The sequence below is a fragment of the Cololabis saira genome, chromosome 3, assembly GCF_033807715.1.
Source record: "Cololabis saira isolate AMF1-May2022 chromosome 3, fColSai1.1, whole genome shotgun sequence".
NCBI classification, from domain to species: domain Eukaryota; kingdom Metazoa; phylum Chordata; class Actinopteri; order Beloniformes; family Belonidae; genus Cololabis; species Cololabis saira.
This window is the reverse complement of record NC_084589.1, coordinates 24,293,675-24,310,974: the sequence shown is the minus strand read 5'-3', so window position 1 is coordinate 24,310,974 and position 17,300 is coordinate 24,293,675. Positions and strand designations below refer to the sequence as shown.

Here is a 17,300-nt window from a genome sequence, read left to right as displayed (position 1 = left end):
CAGGTTGTGATCATTTATTTCTGTTGGATCGTGCCGTCGTTGAAGGAGGCACAGTGGGGAAAAGTCAGACATCTTACTTTATTTCTTTTAAGATGTAAAGATTCATTATGTGTGTGTGTGTGTGTGTGTGTGTGTGTGTGTGTGTGTGTGTGTGTGTGTCAATGGCGCTACTTGATTCAACAGAGTTGAAAATGTTTACACATGTTTTATCAGGATTCTTCTCAAAATACTTCTTTGAAAATGCATAAAGGATATTGCATTGGGGCAATTTTTTCTTTTTTTTCAAGCTTGTGGACTGGTGATGCAAACTCCAGTCGGTGTGTTAGAGTTGCCATCAAATGCTTATTGTTTAACTTTTCTTATTGGTGTTGGTTTAAGAGAAAATCTGATGCATTAATGTCTTTCGATATATGCATATTTAAATGTGTAATTTTAAGGCTACCACATCAAATCACATGAATTCTTTCAGGCTTATAAGCTGTGGACAGTTTACTGCTAAGTAAACTGTCTAATTAGCCTTGAGCAGGACTGTCAGCTATTTTTTTGTTCCCATTAGGATTATACAATATGCAGAAACTGTCTTATTTATGTGGCATAACAAACCAAATTACTTTGATGTTGGCATCAGTTTGGCTTTCATCATCTGTGTTCTGGATGTTTCTGGATAAAGCAGATGCTGCCAGGCAAATTTATTCAGTCCCTGTTCTGAAGTGGTGAAATGGAAAAAAAAGTCTCTGTGGACATGAGGGAGGTTGCAGTGATTAGAAGACAAATAAGTCACAAGTGACAAGTGGCTTTCCACAATTTATACTTCTTATCAAAGATGCAAGAAGAACACAAATGATCTTGTTCCCTGAAACCAAAATAATGTAAAAAAAAATTAATTAAAAAAATGAGAGAGAGAGAGAGCGAGCAAGTGAAAAACTGAATTTATCTTTGGTTACTGATGCAGCATCCATGGTTGTCTTGACAACTCAAGCAACTCACTGCCTCAAAGGGAAATTTACTATATTAAAAAAAAACAAGCCAGAAACCAGTTGTTATGCCTTAGAAAATGGCATGAATGTTGCACTTCAACATGAATACACACAGTTTCTCTTGATGCTGTCGCATCACTCATCCTGAGTTTGTACTCGCCTCATATTCACATCTATTTTTACAACAGGAAAACGAACTGGAGTACAGGCGATGCACTGTTCGGCAGCAGTACTTCACTTGTATCGCATTTGCTCTCGTTTGTCTGGTGCCCCTGAAACGGATTTCCTTCATCATTTATTTCCAGAGATGATAAATTCAAATGTTACAGTGCTGATTTGTCTGAGGGATCTTACAAAAAAAAACAAACGACTGGAGTGATACACATTTGGTTGACTCTAAAGCTTAATGGCAGCCCTGTGCAAATCAGTGTATTCCAATACGAAAAATAAGATGCATCTGTTGATTTTTCTGGGGGGGGGGTGGGGGTTCAAAGGTAATTAGTAAGTGTATGATAGTACATTAAACATATTGTTGTCCTGACATCTTGGTGGTAAAGCAGGCGTTCTTCTCCCTCACCAGTCAACAGGTCCCCTCTTCATCAACAGCTTTTCCACTCAGGCAGAACCCAGCCAGTCTGTAATTACTGGCTCCACTTGAGAGGAATACCAGCAGGCGCAGACACACACAGAGTGAGGAACAGCAGCAACGATGACGAAAATCAGCATTTCAACCCACATCACCTTTCCACCCCTTCAAAACACCTGCAGCTTGCTGGTGTGTGTGTGTGTGTGTGTGTGTGTGTGTGTGTGTGTGTGTGTGTGAAGAGCAGCTGCCACCTGCAAATTGGAAAGTGCTAATGAGAAAATAATATCCTTAAGAAGACAAATGCTACCCATTTTCTGGGGATATTTGAGTCCATTTGAGTCCAGACTGTTTATCTCATCCCTTTGGCCTGTGCGTGGCTCTGCTCAGACACAAGGCACATGGCTGTCACAGAAAGCTGTGAGCCCTTCATGCTGCCTGTGGATGACTCCCTTGTTAAGAGCCAGAAAGGGTGGCGAGAACTCAGGCTGGACACCGCATCCACTCAATACCGTATGGCGTGCCATGTGGCAGCAAGGAAGTGGATATTTCAGCCATGGCACCAGTCTCAAAATAACAGAGAAAATGAGGAAATCATGAGTTTTATACACTATTTGCACATTGATGCAGTTCACCTCCTTTCCCTCCATTATGCCTCAGTTCATCTTCTAAATGAAGTTATGCTCATATATACTGTAATTGACATGAGTGCAAAATAACCCCAAAAGAATCACTGTTGTTAATTTTTGTTTGACTTAAAGGCTACCATCCTTATAAATGACCTTTTTGAGTTTTACTTTGCCTATGTCACACTAAAATACGCAAAAAAAAAAGATGGCAAACAGGTGTCAGCTCTGCAGCTTCTACTTCTGCTGGTGGTTTATTCACTTTTTTTGGGGGGGGGGGGGGGGGGGTTATACCAGTCCAGTCCTTATGGTATGATGAATGGCAGGCATGTTTGGGACGGGAAGGGTCAATTCATAATCTGGCATTGCCATCTGGCTGTCATGCAAAGCTGCCACTTAGTGGGGCCTGACACAATCACCATGTCAACACTTGAAGCCTCCACAGCACGCCACAAGATACATAATGACAAATGAAATGTCTCTAAAACCAGCTGTTCCCACAGACAGAGAAGATCCCTTCGTGTCACGCACAGATGGAGCGACCGGGTTTCTGTGGCGACAAATGAGGATCACATAGAACCGTGTTTCAGCCTAAAATTGAGCCTAAATGTTACAGTGCAGTGAACTTATTGTGTGCATGCATCCAGGAGACTATCTGCACGTGCAACATTTTACACTAGATGGAGCCAAATGCTTAGAAGTAATAAAAATACCAATTAATTGATGGCCCTGCCTATCACCAAATGAACTGCCACGGTATATTTCATATCTGCACGACACGTGGAATAATAAATGCACATGATCTCAATCTGGCTAACACCATGATAACACAGTTATGCAGTAAAACAAACATTTCAAGTGTCTGTGGATAGTGCAGGTTTTCTGGGAACCCTTCATGCACCTTTGCACAGATGCAAGAACTCAAATAGAGACCTCTCAAAGAGATATGTGCATACAGTATTAAGTATTTTGACCACTGTGGTGAAGGGTGCAAAGTCTCCCGACTACGACGGCCACAGTTCACGTTTCATACAGGTGTCCATCTAGTTACAGCCTTTGCTTTTCTAATGCTTATACAATTTGGTGGAAATTAAAGATTTTTTCCAAAGTAAATCCAAAATAAAGGAGACATAAAACAGCATTTCACAAACATTCATGGGATTTGTGGCAGTTTTCCTTTAATTTCCTTAAGTGCAAGAAAACATTAGTAACATATAATGCTTGTTAACTGATCAGTTGCATACGTCCCACTTGAGCAAAGAAAATACAACTGTGGTACAGTTTTATATTCAAATGTGCCATTAAAGCAGAGCCTTTCAGTCACCGAATAAGACGCGTCACTCCCGGTGATGAAGGTCATCGTTTCAAAAGCAACCGGCGCGAGAAAACAACTATTGGAACAAATAACGGCCACCCCCAAAAGATACACGTTAATGCTCAAATTGATGGCAGCAATACATAGAGGCCATGATGGGAAAATCAAAACTGTAGAGGATGTGAAAAGTAAGAAGGAAGTGGGAGGGTGGGGACATCTGTAATAGGGTAGTAAGTTAGTTAGATGTTTGTGTATGAAAAGAAAATCCCTGAGAGCCTGAGTTTGTCAGAAATAAAGATGTGCAAGAGTGATTTTGGGGGGGTCCACAGGGATCTCAGTAAGAGATTAAAAAATACAAAGGCAAAAGCAAATACTGAGAGAGCATAATCTTCAGCTGCTCAGGCATTTAAAAAAAAAAAAAGATAAATAGATAAATAAAAACAAAAATAAAAGATGTGGTTCTCTTGTGGAAATCACTGCATGGCATCAGAACCCCACATGAAGTTCCTATTTAAAGTTAGAAAAATATAAGCCAGCTAATTTAACACACGCTGACTGGAAGACTGGAGGACGTCAGGTATCATGTGACCTGCTGTACAAGTTCAGAGGATTGACAAGGGGAAGGAGAACGCGTTGGTGCACGTGGCATGTGTAATTTGTGCAAATGCTGAGGTACCCCAAATGCTGAAAGATACTGATGCAGGTTGGGAAGGACGTACGGTGCCATGCAGATTACTTTTTTTCTCCTTTTCTTTTTTGCGACAGGCCTCTCTTACATCAGAGAACAGATTTGTCAGGGACTCGGGGTACAACCTGGACAAGTCAACAAACCGTCACAGATAAACGACACGACCAACCATGCACTCACACCTCGACGTCGCCCATCTACTCTTCACAATTAAATATTAAGTTACAAAAATGATTCAAATCATTGCATTCTGTTTTTGTTTACAATTCTCACAGCGTCCCAATATTTTTGGAAACAGATGTGTACAACAAAGATGATACTGAGAACAAAATCCCACAAATACATAACCAACAGTTGAAATACCAAGTGATAGATGACATTCACTCTTATTTGTGATGAGAATTAAAAACGAGGCAAAAGTTGTGTTAACAAAAAAAAAAAAAATACATTAACCTTCACTCTTTCCGTGATGTATCCAGACATTTGGCACAGAAACGGACTTGAAAGCAGCATGTAGGCAGACATACATGCAGACATACAGTGTGTGTCAGGAACTGAACTGAAAGAGTTCCTCTTAAAATGCTTCAAAGTCTCAGCAATCACCTTCATTCTCCTACCGGAGAAAGTTCTGCACGCAGTTTTTTTTTTTTTTTTATAAAAACAACTCTATGCCAGTTTAGCAATAGCACAAATCTCTTCTGTCCACTTCAGCATCATCTAGCCCTCGATCGCTTAACAACAATGGTACCGGCAACCATGTCATACACAGTCCTGTTGTGCTGGAAGAACAGAAGAGTTATGAAGGCAGGGAAAAAGAAAGCAATGGAGAAGTTCTTGTTCAAGGCTCGGACAGTTGACCTGTGAGGGAGGAGAGACATGGTAGTTATTTCACGTGATGAGAGGCTTGTTTTTGTGAAGGAAATATCATCTGTAAAAACAGTACTACTCACGCAGACAGAGAGACGTTAGTTGCTGGCATTACAAGAACTCTGTTGGGGTGAACCAGAACTGACGAGTCACATGTCACAACTCTGAGTCCGATGAGAAACTTCCCTGGAGTGGCTCCTCCTGCTCCCCAAATGCATATGATCTGAATGATGAAAAGGTTATGAAGACTTATTTAACTTTATAGTGGGTTGATTACACTCAATCACTGTGCCTATGAATTGTGACATCAGCACAGTGACTTTGTACTAATTCCTGAGACATGATTTAGTCCTAAACTACTGAGAAAGTCACACCGCTACACACGTATGTTGTGACCAGATAAGATGTTGATGGTTGTGTAAATGATGACATAATAGTGAAATCAAGGAACCTTTGAACTTCTCAACAGATGAGTGACACTGCATAGGGCGTAGGCATCTACAGGTCGTGTGTGTGGATGTTTTTTGACTCCATTACCTTCTGTATTATAAAACATATCCAGTCCCTCATATTTTGCACAATTCTAGCTCTGACAAATCCTGTTTAGTTCAACGGGGGCTAATGTGATCTTAATATAATTCAAGAGCCTATCTGAATGCACCCATTTTCTTATTCCGACCATGTTGCAAACTGGCAAATACACAGGAATTCTCTCTCTGATAGTAATCTTACTGAAACAGACATGCTTGTCCACTCCTCGCCCCAGCTGACAGGTTACAAAAACTGAAAGGAGGGTGACAGGCTGAAATGCCACCAAGCTGCCTGGCAAACCAGGTGCATGGTGTGACATCAATTTTAGCATCCACCGCTGATCGTGGGGGTCAAGAGAGGCGATCATTAAGCTTAGCTTCAGGAGTCATGGCATTCTGTAGTCTCATTAACACAGAAAAACGTCATCACAGGCTCTCACCTCATAAAAACACACTAATATCCGGTACACAAGGGCAACAAGCATCATTTTCTGCAGCTCCTCCATCGACGTGTCTTCATCAATTTCCTCCACTATGAAATGCATGGCAAACTTGGAAACATCTCTGAAAAGCAAAGAAAAAAATACACATGTCCAATGCATGTATGTCACATAATAGCAAAACATCTGATTTTACAGTCACTTCTTCACTAGTTGCATAAAGTAAATAAACTCACTTGATTCCACTTAGATGAATGATACTGATGATTATTGTCGCTTTGATGAAAAACAATATGAAGAAATCCACCATCTCAGCCATTAGTCTTTGGAAAGGCGAAGGAATATTGTACTCCCGACCTGGTAAGATGAAGCATAAAAAGCAAAGGTTTTATGCAGCCTCGTCTGGCCAAAAGAGTTTCTCCTTGTCTAATGAAGCGTTTCACGAAATGTCAGCACAGTGCTGCAGGGATTTGATCCCAGCCCCAGGAGCATCTCCAGCTGACGTGTGAGGAGGTCTGTCTGCAGCAGAGGTAACGCTAAATTGTGTCACCAAAACTCTCTAAGAATCTCAGTCGTGGTGGCATAACCATCTAGACATACTTTATGATCTGTGATACCAAAAATGCTCAGATCTGATTATAATGATCTCCTTCCCAGAATTCCTCTCTCTACGCTAACTGTACATCTGAAGAGAATGGCATTAAGCTGCAACATCATTTTCAACAAAGATGGTACCCACAGAGGACAGGGTTGAATTTAAGTTGAATATTTGACTCTGCCCACTAAAACGTGCTGCTATGAATGCAGCTGTGAAGTCCTGGCTGAGGAGGGAGGTGTTGTAACATGTCATGGTGGTATTTTGGCCGATGAAGGTAAGACCTCTGATAACCGTATCAACTGTCGAGGGGGGAAAGATATAACATGTAGCTTTTAACGTTTATACCTCATGTAGGCGTGTGAAACTGCTTAAAAATACAGTTTAAATCTAAACCAGTGGTCTTCAACCCTGGTCCTCAGGACCCCCTGTCCTGCATGTTACATGTTTCCCTGCTTCAGCACACCATGATACAAATGACTGTGTCATTAACAGACTTGTGCAGACCTGGATGACAAGCTGATGACAACCATTAATTAGATTCAGGTGTGATGATGCAAGGAAACATAAAACATGCAGGACAGGGGGTCCCGGGGACCATGGTTGAAGACCACTGATCTAAATGCAAGTATCCCACTGTACAAAGTAAGTGTATGCTTCACAGAGTATTTGAGTGTTATGAAACAATCAATCAATAAACATGACAACCAGTTCCAATGATTGGTGCATTTGAAAACTGTGATGTCTGTCCAATCACCAGGAATGAGCTCCACCTTGGCAGGCCAAGGGGAAATATTACATTACAGATTGCGTTTAGTGACTTGAGGCAAAGTTCCATCAAGTGAAATGATGAGGTGCGCCCATAAATATGACTTAAGCGCCACAACTAACGTGTAATGAGAACAGTGGTCCATAATGCTGTACTTAGATTTGGGATCGTATGAAAATCATCCATTTGATGGCCAGGATACAAATAATCAAGCAATATAAGAACACAATCAATGCAAACAGTTACCGTATATATCAAGCCATGATAGAATAGAACACTCTTCCAGGACAGATTACTAGTGTTGTCCCGATCGATCGGCCGCCCGATCGATCAGGCCCGATCAAACCTTTTTCAAAACATGGGTATCGGTCAAAAAAGTATCGGGACATACTTAGCTTCTGGTCGGCGGGCAACCAGAAGTGACGAAGTAAGCAAAACTAACATGGTTTACATGTTTGAATTGTGAAATTTTATATCTGTTCATGTTGCATTAAGCTGCTGCTATTCATTTCATGCCATTCAGAATGTTGCACTAAGGTTAAGCCAAAAAGTATTTTAATTTTCTTGTGTTTGTGAGTTTGACTGGATGTCATTCAACTACCTCTATTGAAGTTAAATTTATTTATTTTTGTTATTGCACTATTCTGCACTTTTTATTTTAGTTTACAATTTTATGTTTTTACATTGTTTGGCACCAGTGCTGATAAGCTTTGTTGAAATATATTGTCCATGTTGTTCTCCAATGTACAATAAAAGAAACTTGGGATAATTTAGTTTTAGTCTTCTTTTTTTTTTTTTTTTTTTTTTAATTCATTGCCAAAATGTATCTGATCGGGAAAAAGTATCGGAAATGTATCGGGAGCCAAAAAAAAGTGATCGGATTGGGAAAAATCGGGATCGGCAGATACTCAAACTCAAGTGATCGGGATCGGATCGGGAGTTAAAAAATCCTGATCGGGACAACCCTACAGATTACTAAAGAAAAAACAAAAGCAAGCTTTAAAAGACAACTGAAACAATGACCTTAGGTCAATGAGGTGACGCCTATATTTTCTGAAAAACAGACTTTTTTTTATTCAAAAAAGGTTTAAATGGATAAAAAAATACCATATATATGAACTACCTGTCCCACATGGACTCACTTGAATTTTACAAAAAATACTAGTTATTTGGGATTTTGTTTTTGTTTTAAGCGTCAAAATGTCATGTGGTGCGACCGTCCGACCATGACTCTTGTTTTGAAAACCTTTTTTGAAATCACTCTAATTGTATTTAAAATTTAAATCAATCTTCTGCCATATCTGGCATGATTTCCAAGTATTTTGTAGTGTGTAAGATTGCAACATATTTGTATTTATATTTCCATCATAATATAGGCTACAAACAAAGTTTGACTGATGATGTCCATTTTATGAAATATCATGTGGCGCGACCATTAAAAAAACAACCATTTTTACAGAGGTGTCAAGTAACGAAGTACAAATACTTCGTTACCTTACTTAAGTAGAAATTTTGGTTATCTATACTTCACTGGAGTAACTATTTTTCAGACGACTTTTTACTTTTACTCCTTACATTTTCACGCAATTACTTGTACTTTTTACTCTTTACATTTCAAAAACAGCCTCGTTACTCTATTTCATTTTGGCTTTTAAAAAAAAAACTATCCAGTTAAATTGCGCCATCCGGATAGAGTGAATTTGGTTGTGGTTGTTTCAGATGTTCTTGTCCAGTTTTGTTCTTACATCCGTTGCCCTCAGATTCCTGCAACTAAACTTGGATGTACATTCCAATAAAGGTTAGGATAAATGATAACATGCCTCTGAAGTTTGACTTTTTGCACCATTACAATACTTATAGGCAACTAGTCATCATATCCTCTGCTCTCTGAAACACATGTTAATGCTCAATAGTACACATATATGGTTCTTTAATATATTTGCATAGGCTACTAAGATGCATTCACTTTCAATGGCTTTTGTCCTTAAGGGCTTTTTTCCCCCTTACATTACTTTTACTTTTATACTTTAAGTAGTTTTGAAACCAGTACTTTTATACTTTTACTTGAGTAAAAAAACTTTGAGTTGATGCTTCAACTTCTACAGGAGTATTTTTAAACTCTAGTATACTTCTACCTGAGTAATGAATGTGAATACTTTTGACACCTCTGCATTTTTGTATAATACTGAAAACTTAAAAAATATGTTTAGGAAATTAATTTATTTTAATATGAATCATGGTTGCACCACATGACTTTTTTTAAGGCTAGTGCCAATTCATCTTGCCAAAAAAACTCTGCAATCACTTAATTTAAAATTTTAATATAAATGTATGTGTACACAACATTCTTAATGTTTGAACTACTGCAATAGATATTCTTTTTATTATTATTTTAAAATTGACCTGTTGAAAATCCTTATTCGTCATTGACCCGTATATTGTTATGTCTAATGGGGATCCTAATAAATTGATAAATACTCCCGCAGCAGCTCCTACCGTGTCTGTGAGCGTGTCCCTCCTCCCGCGGCGGCGGAGCTGCTGCCCCGCCGGCGGCTGCTCCCGCACGGCTGCCCGAGGAAGAGACTGCGGAGGGCGGATACGGCGACAACGGAAGACCGAGGGCACCGTTATTATACCAGCTGTGTGAGTGCAGGTCCACCGCCGTGAAGGAGAGGCTGGACGGCTGTAAGTAACAAGGGTAGGACACGGCTGCGGCGGCCAGCCAGCTCTGCCAGCTGGCCGAGGCAGCGTAGTACTGCCACATCCACGCCTGCAGCTGCTCGCAGTACTCCGCCCTGCTGCCGCTCCGGCCCGAGCTCTGCTCCCGGCTGCATGCTATTTGGGGGGAGTTTTTAAACTGTGGCGGAACTTGTTGAACTGAAGGTTTATTCTCCCCCTTGTCGACTTCCATTGCCGTGTTTTCTTTGTCAGCCATGTTTGAAGGCGTTGCGTCAGGCACGCACGCACGACGTAGCTCGGGGGTCGGTCGATCTGGAAAGGCTGATTTATGGTTCCGCGTCACACCAACGTAGGGCCTACTGCGTAGGGTGCGCGTCGCCGCGTACTGTACGCCGTAAGTGCGTCGATTTAACGCGGAACCATAAATCAGGCTGAAGGAGACAACATGAAACAAACGTACGACGAAGGGGCCAAACTAAGACAAAAAAAAATAAAGTCATAATATAATGAGAATAAAGTCGTAAAATTATGAGAATGAGGTCATAATGTTGCGAGAATAATGTAATATTACGAGAATAAAGTCGTAATTTAATAAAGTCGTAATATTATGAGAATAAAGTCGTAATATTATGAGAATATAATTTATGAGAACTCTAACAGGAAGAGCATGTCTTCTCCCTGTGTAAAAATGAGGAATATTGAGCATCGTGTGAAGTTATATTTATATATTTAATATTACGACTTTATTCTCGTAATATTACGACTTTATTCTCGTAATATTACGACTTTATTCTTGTTATATTATGACTTTATTCTCGTAATTCTACGACTTTATTCTCGTAATTTCCTTTTTTTTTGTCTTCTAGTTTGGCCCTAATACTCCGTCGTACAAACGGAGGTGTTAATGCTTCTTAAAAGACATTTTTTGAAAGTGAAATTGAATTTACGAGATGGAAATAAACGTGTCGGGACTCGGGAATAGTGTCACAAAACTATTGCCCCCCCCCCCAAAAAAAAAATCAGGTACCGTCCAACAATTAACTGTTCTTACAAGAATCAGCCACAAGAGGTCAGTATTTCCACTAGAATAGAATAGAATAGAATAGAATAGAATAGAATAGAATAGAATCCTTATTGTCACTGTAAACATTGTTTCCAACCTCGCCGTGAAAAATCTGTTTAGCAACTCCAGATGACAGCATAATACACACAGAAACAACAAGAATGATAAATAAATAAAATCAGACTGAAGCTGCAGATGGATGTAAACTGTAAGGTATTTAAGTTCACTTTATTTAATCTTTTCATCATTCCATTTAGAAAGTAATACTGAAACCTATTTCACAATTCCCCCTCAATCAGTAATGAATTACTTCTTTAACAAAGTTGTGGTCAGGTAATCATTTTAGACCAATCAATTCAAATTCAAAAATACTTTATTAATCCCCAGAAAAATGCATTTATTTTAAACAGTATTTATCATGTATTGTAATCGTATTTGCTAAAGTGATGGGTGCTTGACAAACTCAAACAGTTTCAGACATTTTATTTAGCATAAAAGCAGTTTGCTATTATTTTATGGGTATAAAATGTATAGTAGCTTTAATGACTAATCCTTTCTATGAAACGGATTAACGTTTACTAAGAAGTATAAAATAATGGAGACAGTACTAGATTGTGTGTAGCTACTGGCTCCTTTTATGATTAACAAAGAAATGGTTAAGTCGATTAAGAACAACACACAAATTTATCAGCTGATGGATGGTGTGATTGTGTTTAAGGAGGCAAAGCCACTTCAAATGAAGCTTGCTTCTTAAAGCCTGCGCCCACAAAATACCCTAAATAAGCTTAATCCCTCTCAACAGGGTTTCTAAAAATGATTAATTAGTTGAGAAGACCTCAAGGTTCTCCAGTAATACTTGGTTGTGCAAAGTAACAAAAAACATAACTGAAACAGACTTTAAGATTATTAATTTTGTAAAAATATGCATGGCACGTTTCCAGTGTGTAAAACATTTATTGGCATGGTTTCATATGATGTGGCGCTTATTGTGGCTTGACCACCTGGGGTCAGAAATGTTCCCCACAGCCTGAGGATTTATGCTTCAAGCTACTACTCCAAAGAACCCTAGTTAAACAAATTATGTCCACTTGCTTGAACTGGATGTCTGTTCATCCAAGACATGAGGCATGCTACAACCTGGGGTCGCAGCATTAACCCCAAGTAGGGATTTGGCCCCACACCTCCCTGTTCACCCACATCCTTGTCATAAGGGCTGCATGTTGCTTTTCGTCATTTCAACAAAAGCCTATTGTACATTTAGTTTTTAAAGTTGAATCATTTTGGCCAGCCATCATTTTCATGATGAATAACATGCAAATCAAAGATTCAAACTTGGCAGCTGGCCACAAGACTAGTATATCACTAAACAAAAGGTTTAACCAAAGTCTGATAGTCGTTTAAAACCAGATCTGCTCATTGGCTTAGTGTAACGATCTAATTAGCTTTCAAATTTAGCATTTAGCAGAGCTTATGCGGTTCTTTAAACATGTTTACAGTGCAATTTAGACTCCAGCACTTGAAGTATTTTAACCAGGTCCTCCCATAAACACCGGAGAGCCAATAAGAACAAAGTGTCACTATAATGCAGGCCGTGAAATTTTAATCATACACAATTTCCACTTAAGGAACAATAGTGAAAAGACCACTACTGAAAAGACCAACATGTCACAATTCAAACTTTATTGGCATGTTTTACAACAGTTTAATACTTTTGTATTTATGAATGAACTTCAAGGCATGAAGGGGTTATGCTGCTTTCTCGTAGGTCCTCACTGCAGCAACATCATCCATGACACATTTCTGTGGGGACAGGGAACATGCAAATTACACTCATTATTGCCCATTATTGTTCTCAATCATGCAATAACTTCAATTCAGGAAACTAGGTGAATCTAATTCACATAGTTGACAGTTTTAACATCATCTAATAAAGAAACTACACGGTTCAACAGATCTGGCAACTAAATGTTGTGTAGTCTGCTCATAAATGACATGTGTTATCCCTGAGATGAAAAGATGCCAGTTTCCATGAAACTTCAACTCACAGTGATAAGCTTTCCATCTTGAATCTCTCGCTCTAGCGTTGTTGACTTTCCATCCCACATCTGTTTCTGCACAAGCTTGCCATCCTCTAGAGTAAATAGGGACTGGACAAAAAAAACAACACAATTTTAAATCGAAATAGAATTTGAATTAAAAAATAAATATGTGCATTTGTAGGACCCACCTTTGCCTTTCGTCCATCTGTTGTCTCTTCATCAAATTCTTCATTCAGCTTGAATGAGATTGTTGTAGTCTTGAAAGTACTCTCAGCCTTGATGGAGATGAGCCCATCCGCTCCCACGCTGACCATCAGGTTAGGTTTAACAAGGTTGCCCATTTGACGAGTGGCAAAACTCATACCTTAAATAAAGGGATGCTTCAGTTGGGATGCATTTCATAATACAGCTGTTCTAACTTGAATTAAATGAGTCTTCGCAGAGTGCTACATACCAACTGCCTTCATGTACTCGTCAAAGTTGTCACTGGAAACCAGAGTCCAGGTTCCAACAAACTGGTCAACCATGATGTGAGGATGAAGTTCAGTCTGATGCACAACCACGAGCTGTCTTGATAGTGGAGCGCTACCACAGTGAGTACTCGAGGAAATATGCTTTTATGAAGACCGACCGAGCGCCTGCATGATTCCTGGCCACCAATCATCAGCGGCTGCAGACGTTGCTATGGAAACGAGCGGATTAAGGGGCGTGTCTTTAAATCTGATTGAGATTATGTGTTTGAATGGAGTAAAACGCGATTGTTTTGGGTTTACTGACTTCAGTGTTAATAAAGGAGGTCACAATGGTGCAATGAATTACTCAAATTCGTGTGGTCTTGGATCGCCCCACCAGAATAAAAGATGTGGGCAAGCACCATATTTTTACCTTTTTAATAAAACGTTTTACAGCATAAAGTATCTTGAGTAGTAAAGAGCTACAATAATACATGGAGCTCTTTATCGTGGAAATGAAAGTATGAAATTCATCAACTGATATGCTGCATGCCTATGTTGTCATAATTGACAACTTTTTAACAGATCTGTCAGTTTAAGTAAAAGTACATTCAGCTCTCTGTGCAAGGATTTAGTTGTTGTTGATTTTATCCAGCAGATGGCGCAACGCAAAAACAGAAAGTCAAATGCCTCTCTATGTGTCATTTTTCTTTTTCTTTTTTTCATGCAGATCAAATCTGAGGACTTCCCATCATATATACTGGCATACAGTGCTATGAAAAAGTATTTGCACCCTGTCTTTGCTTTTTTTTTAATTTTTGCCACACTTAAATGTTCCAGGTCATAAAAAGGGCAAGTGACCATATTTGGTAACTTCAGCCGAAATACTTCTATGGTTGTTGGGTTTTTTTAAAGTAACAATGTTAATAGAGGTCCTTTTAAATATTTTCCAATAACCTTCTAGATTTGAAATTTTGAAATATAAAGTATTTTATTATCTGCCCTATAAAGGGTTAATATTAGACAAAGATAACCTGAGTAAATATAAAATACAGTTCTTAAATGATCATTTCACTTCTGAAAGGTAAAAAATCTATTCAAACCAACCTGGCTCAGTGTGGGGGGAAATATTGCCCCAAGTGTTGGTAACAATGTTCCCATCACTGTGGAGGAATTTTGACCCATTCCTTTCTGCAGAATTGTATTGATTCAGCCACGTTAGAGCGTTTTCAAGCACGAACTGCTTAGCAAAGGTCACGCACTGGTATTGCAATTTAATCTAAGTCTGAGCTTTGACTAGGCCACTCCCCCAAATTTTTTTGTTTTGTTTTTTTTAGCCATTCAGAGGTGGTTTGCTGGTGTGCTTCAGATCATTGTCCTGCTGCATAACCCAAGAGCATTTGAGCTTAAGGTCATGAACTGACGGCCGGACATTGTCCTTCAGGATTCTTTGGTAGAGAACAGAATTCATGGTTCCATCAATTACAGCGAGTCATCCAGGTTCTGAAAGCAAAGCAAAGCAGCCCTCAGACCTTCACACCACCATCACCATCACCACCACCATGTCTGACTCTCGGTGTCAGGCTCTTTTTATAAAATGCTCTTTTAGTTTTACACTAGACGTGGCATTACTTTTCCACATAAGGCCACGGTTTTTTGCATGGATTCTGTCCCTTAATAAATGAAATCACCATTTAAAAACTGAATTTTATATTTTTAAGGTAACTTTGTCTGATATAAACATGTGTTTCATGATCTGAAACATCAGTGACAAAAAAAAGTGAAGAAATCTGTAAGAATGCAAATACTTTTTTTTAACACTGTATATCAGTTCAAAAGTTGCATGTCAGTCCACTTGTTTACTACTTACTTACATTTTCGATATAGGCTGGAAAGCATTTACATTTATCAACACTGTTAATACGTTTTGATAAACGGTCACTCACTGCCCTCCAGTGGATTCAATATTAAACCACAGAAAGCCACGTGATGAGGCTTTATTTTTCTGGACATTAGGTAAGGTAGCACACACCACGCGAGTGATTCCTTAAATTAGGGCCCGTGGCCAACATGAACTTGAATTAGTTCAATGTATTAAAATGAAAAGGGGAAAATAAGGGAATTTTGACGAGTCTATCCTCTGTGGAGGACAGTACTGTGCAAAAACAGTAGTGTGATGTCAAATTGCTAATCAAACAACACATTTTTATGTGTGATTTAGATAAGAATTCAGGAGTGCTATTCATGAATGATTTTAAGAAGATCAAAGTAGAACAGATTCAAAAAAACTGGCCACAGATTCATAAATGAGATTCCGGTCAGATGAGTGCCCCACATGTGCCATTTGTTCCCAGCAGGGTTGAGTTACTTTGCTCTTCTTGGACCACCTCCTGCCACCATTCGTTAGTTTCTCAGTTTCTTTAAAAGTCTGAAAATGCTTGAGACATTGTCTTGAATTAAATATCACAGAATAAATGGTTATGAAATGTTTTACAGTATTAAAAAAAATGAAATACAGGTAAGTAGAAGTTATATGAGGTACAAATGGGGTAAATATCTGCATCAACAAGTGTATCAGTGATGAGGTAAATTGAAATTGTGATAACACATTGGAATAACTCTCTTGCGGAAACACAAGAGGAGCAAGGGATTTATAACTATCATACTTGATTATAATATAGGATCATTTAATTAGCTGTTGTGGAGTATATCAAGCTGTCACCTAAAAACAGTTATAAGACCTCAGATGAAAACGTTTTGTTCAGTATTGGAGTTGTTATGACACATTAACAATTATCCTAATTTAGTATTTATCTTAAGGGGGTAGTTAGGGCCGCTCAGTGGCGCAGTGGGTTAAGTAAGCGGCTCATATACTGAGGCTACAGTCCTCCTGCGCAGGTCGCAGGTTTGAATCCCGTCCTGCACACCTTTGCTGCATGTCATCCCCTTTCTCTCCCTCTCCCCCCTTCCTGTCTGCAACTTGAATAAAGGGCCACTAGAGCCCCAAAAAAAATCTTAAAAAAAAAAAAAGAGTGTAGTTATAAAATATGTGAGAATCCTCATCCTCATGTGGATTCATGCATTTATCGGTGCAGATCTGTGTTTGTGTGTTATGGAAACAGAGAAACTGGAATAAGTATATGGCAGATAGAAAGATATTTATGAGGTTGTCACACGGCTGTAATATTTGATTTCATGGTCCACGCGAATAAGTTATTCATAATTATTCCTTCACTGGCGGCAGTGATGATGTGACAGTCCCAGAGGCCGGACCGCGGCGCGTTGTAGAATTTCGTTCCAGTAAGACGGTTTCTCGTTGCTCTGTGTACATACATACATTTCAGCAGGCGCAGAGCCCATCTAATGAACATGAACTCTCGCTGGCATCCGCAGAGAAGTCCCTTCCTTCTGGTTTTCATCAACACTTCAGCCCCCATTGATGGGAGAACAGTGGCCATGAACAAAAGCTGTATATACTGTACAAACACGGCTCTGAGCGGCAGCACACTGACTCATTCTTTAGTTTGTGTGAGAACGGAGGGGGACCCCTTTCAGCTCCTTTGTGTGGGTGTCTGTCAACAGTGTAGTTGGAGGCAGAGCCCATTGTGGTGGCCAGTGTTACGTATTGACACAGGGCCTCGTTCAGCTTGTTCCCAGGGTCCAACCTGAGCACTCAT

At 39.4% G+C, this 17,300-nt stretch overlaps 2 protein-coding genes across 2 annotated transcripts; both read right to left on the bottom strand.

The window, feature by feature from the left end:
• Positions 1-3,348: 3,348 nt before the first annotated feature.
• Positions 3,349-10,337, bottom strand: LOC133430569 (protein FAM8A1-like). Its single transcript, XM_061716737.1, has 5 exons — positions 9,887-10,337; positions 6,263-6,383; positions 6,027-6,150; positions 5,140-5,279; positions 3,349-5,047 (listed from the first exon to the last, which is right to left on the bottom strand). The coding sequence occupies exons 1-5, from the start codon at positions 10,323-10,325 to the stop codon at positions 4,903-4,905; spliced, it is 969 nt and encodes a 322-aa protein (XP_061572721.1). The 5' UTR covers positions 10,326-10,337; the 3' UTR covers positions 3,349-4,902.
• Positions 10,338-12,797: 2,460 nt separating this feature from the next.
• fabp4b (fatty acid binding protein 4b) lies at positions 12,798-13,770 on the bottom strand. Its single transcript, XM_061718354.1, has 4 exons — positions 13,626-13,770; positions 13,360-13,535; positions 13,178-13,279; positions 12,798-12,932 (listed from the first exon to the last, which is right to left on the bottom strand). Exons 1-4 carry the CDS (start codon positions 13,696-13,698, stop codon positions 12,879-12,881), a joined length of 405 nt encoding a protein of 134 aa, XP_061574338.1. The 5' UTR covers positions 13,699-13,770; the 3' UTR covers positions 12,798-12,878.
• Between the last annotated feature and the right edge of the window lie 3,530 nt (positions 13,771-17,300).

Coding starts and splice junctions, on each gene's coding strand:
- LOC133430569 (XM_061716737.1), bottom strand. CDS start 10,325: ATGGCTGACAAAGAAAACACGGCAATGGAAGTCGACAAGGGGGAGAAT. Junction 6,384..9,886: donor GGGACACGCTCACAGACACG/GTAGGAGCTGCT, acceptor TCATCTTACCAG/GTCGGGAGTACAATATTCCT. Junction 5,280..6,026: donor TATTAGTGTGTTTTTATGAG/GTGAGAGCCTGT, acceptor TTCATCATTCAG/ATCATATGCATTTGGGGAGC.
- fabp4b (XM_061718354.1), bottom strand. CDS start 13,698: ATGGTTGACCAGTTTGTTGGAACCTGGACTCTGGTTTCCAGTGACAAC. Junction 13,536..13,625: donor CGAGTACATGAAGGCAGTTG/GTATGTAGCACT, acceptor CCTTTATTTAAG/GTATGAGTTTTGCCACTCGT. Junction 13,280..13,359: donor CAGATGGACGAAAGGCAAAG/GTGGGTCCTACA, acceptor TTTTTTGTCCAG/TCCCTATTTACTCTAGAGGA.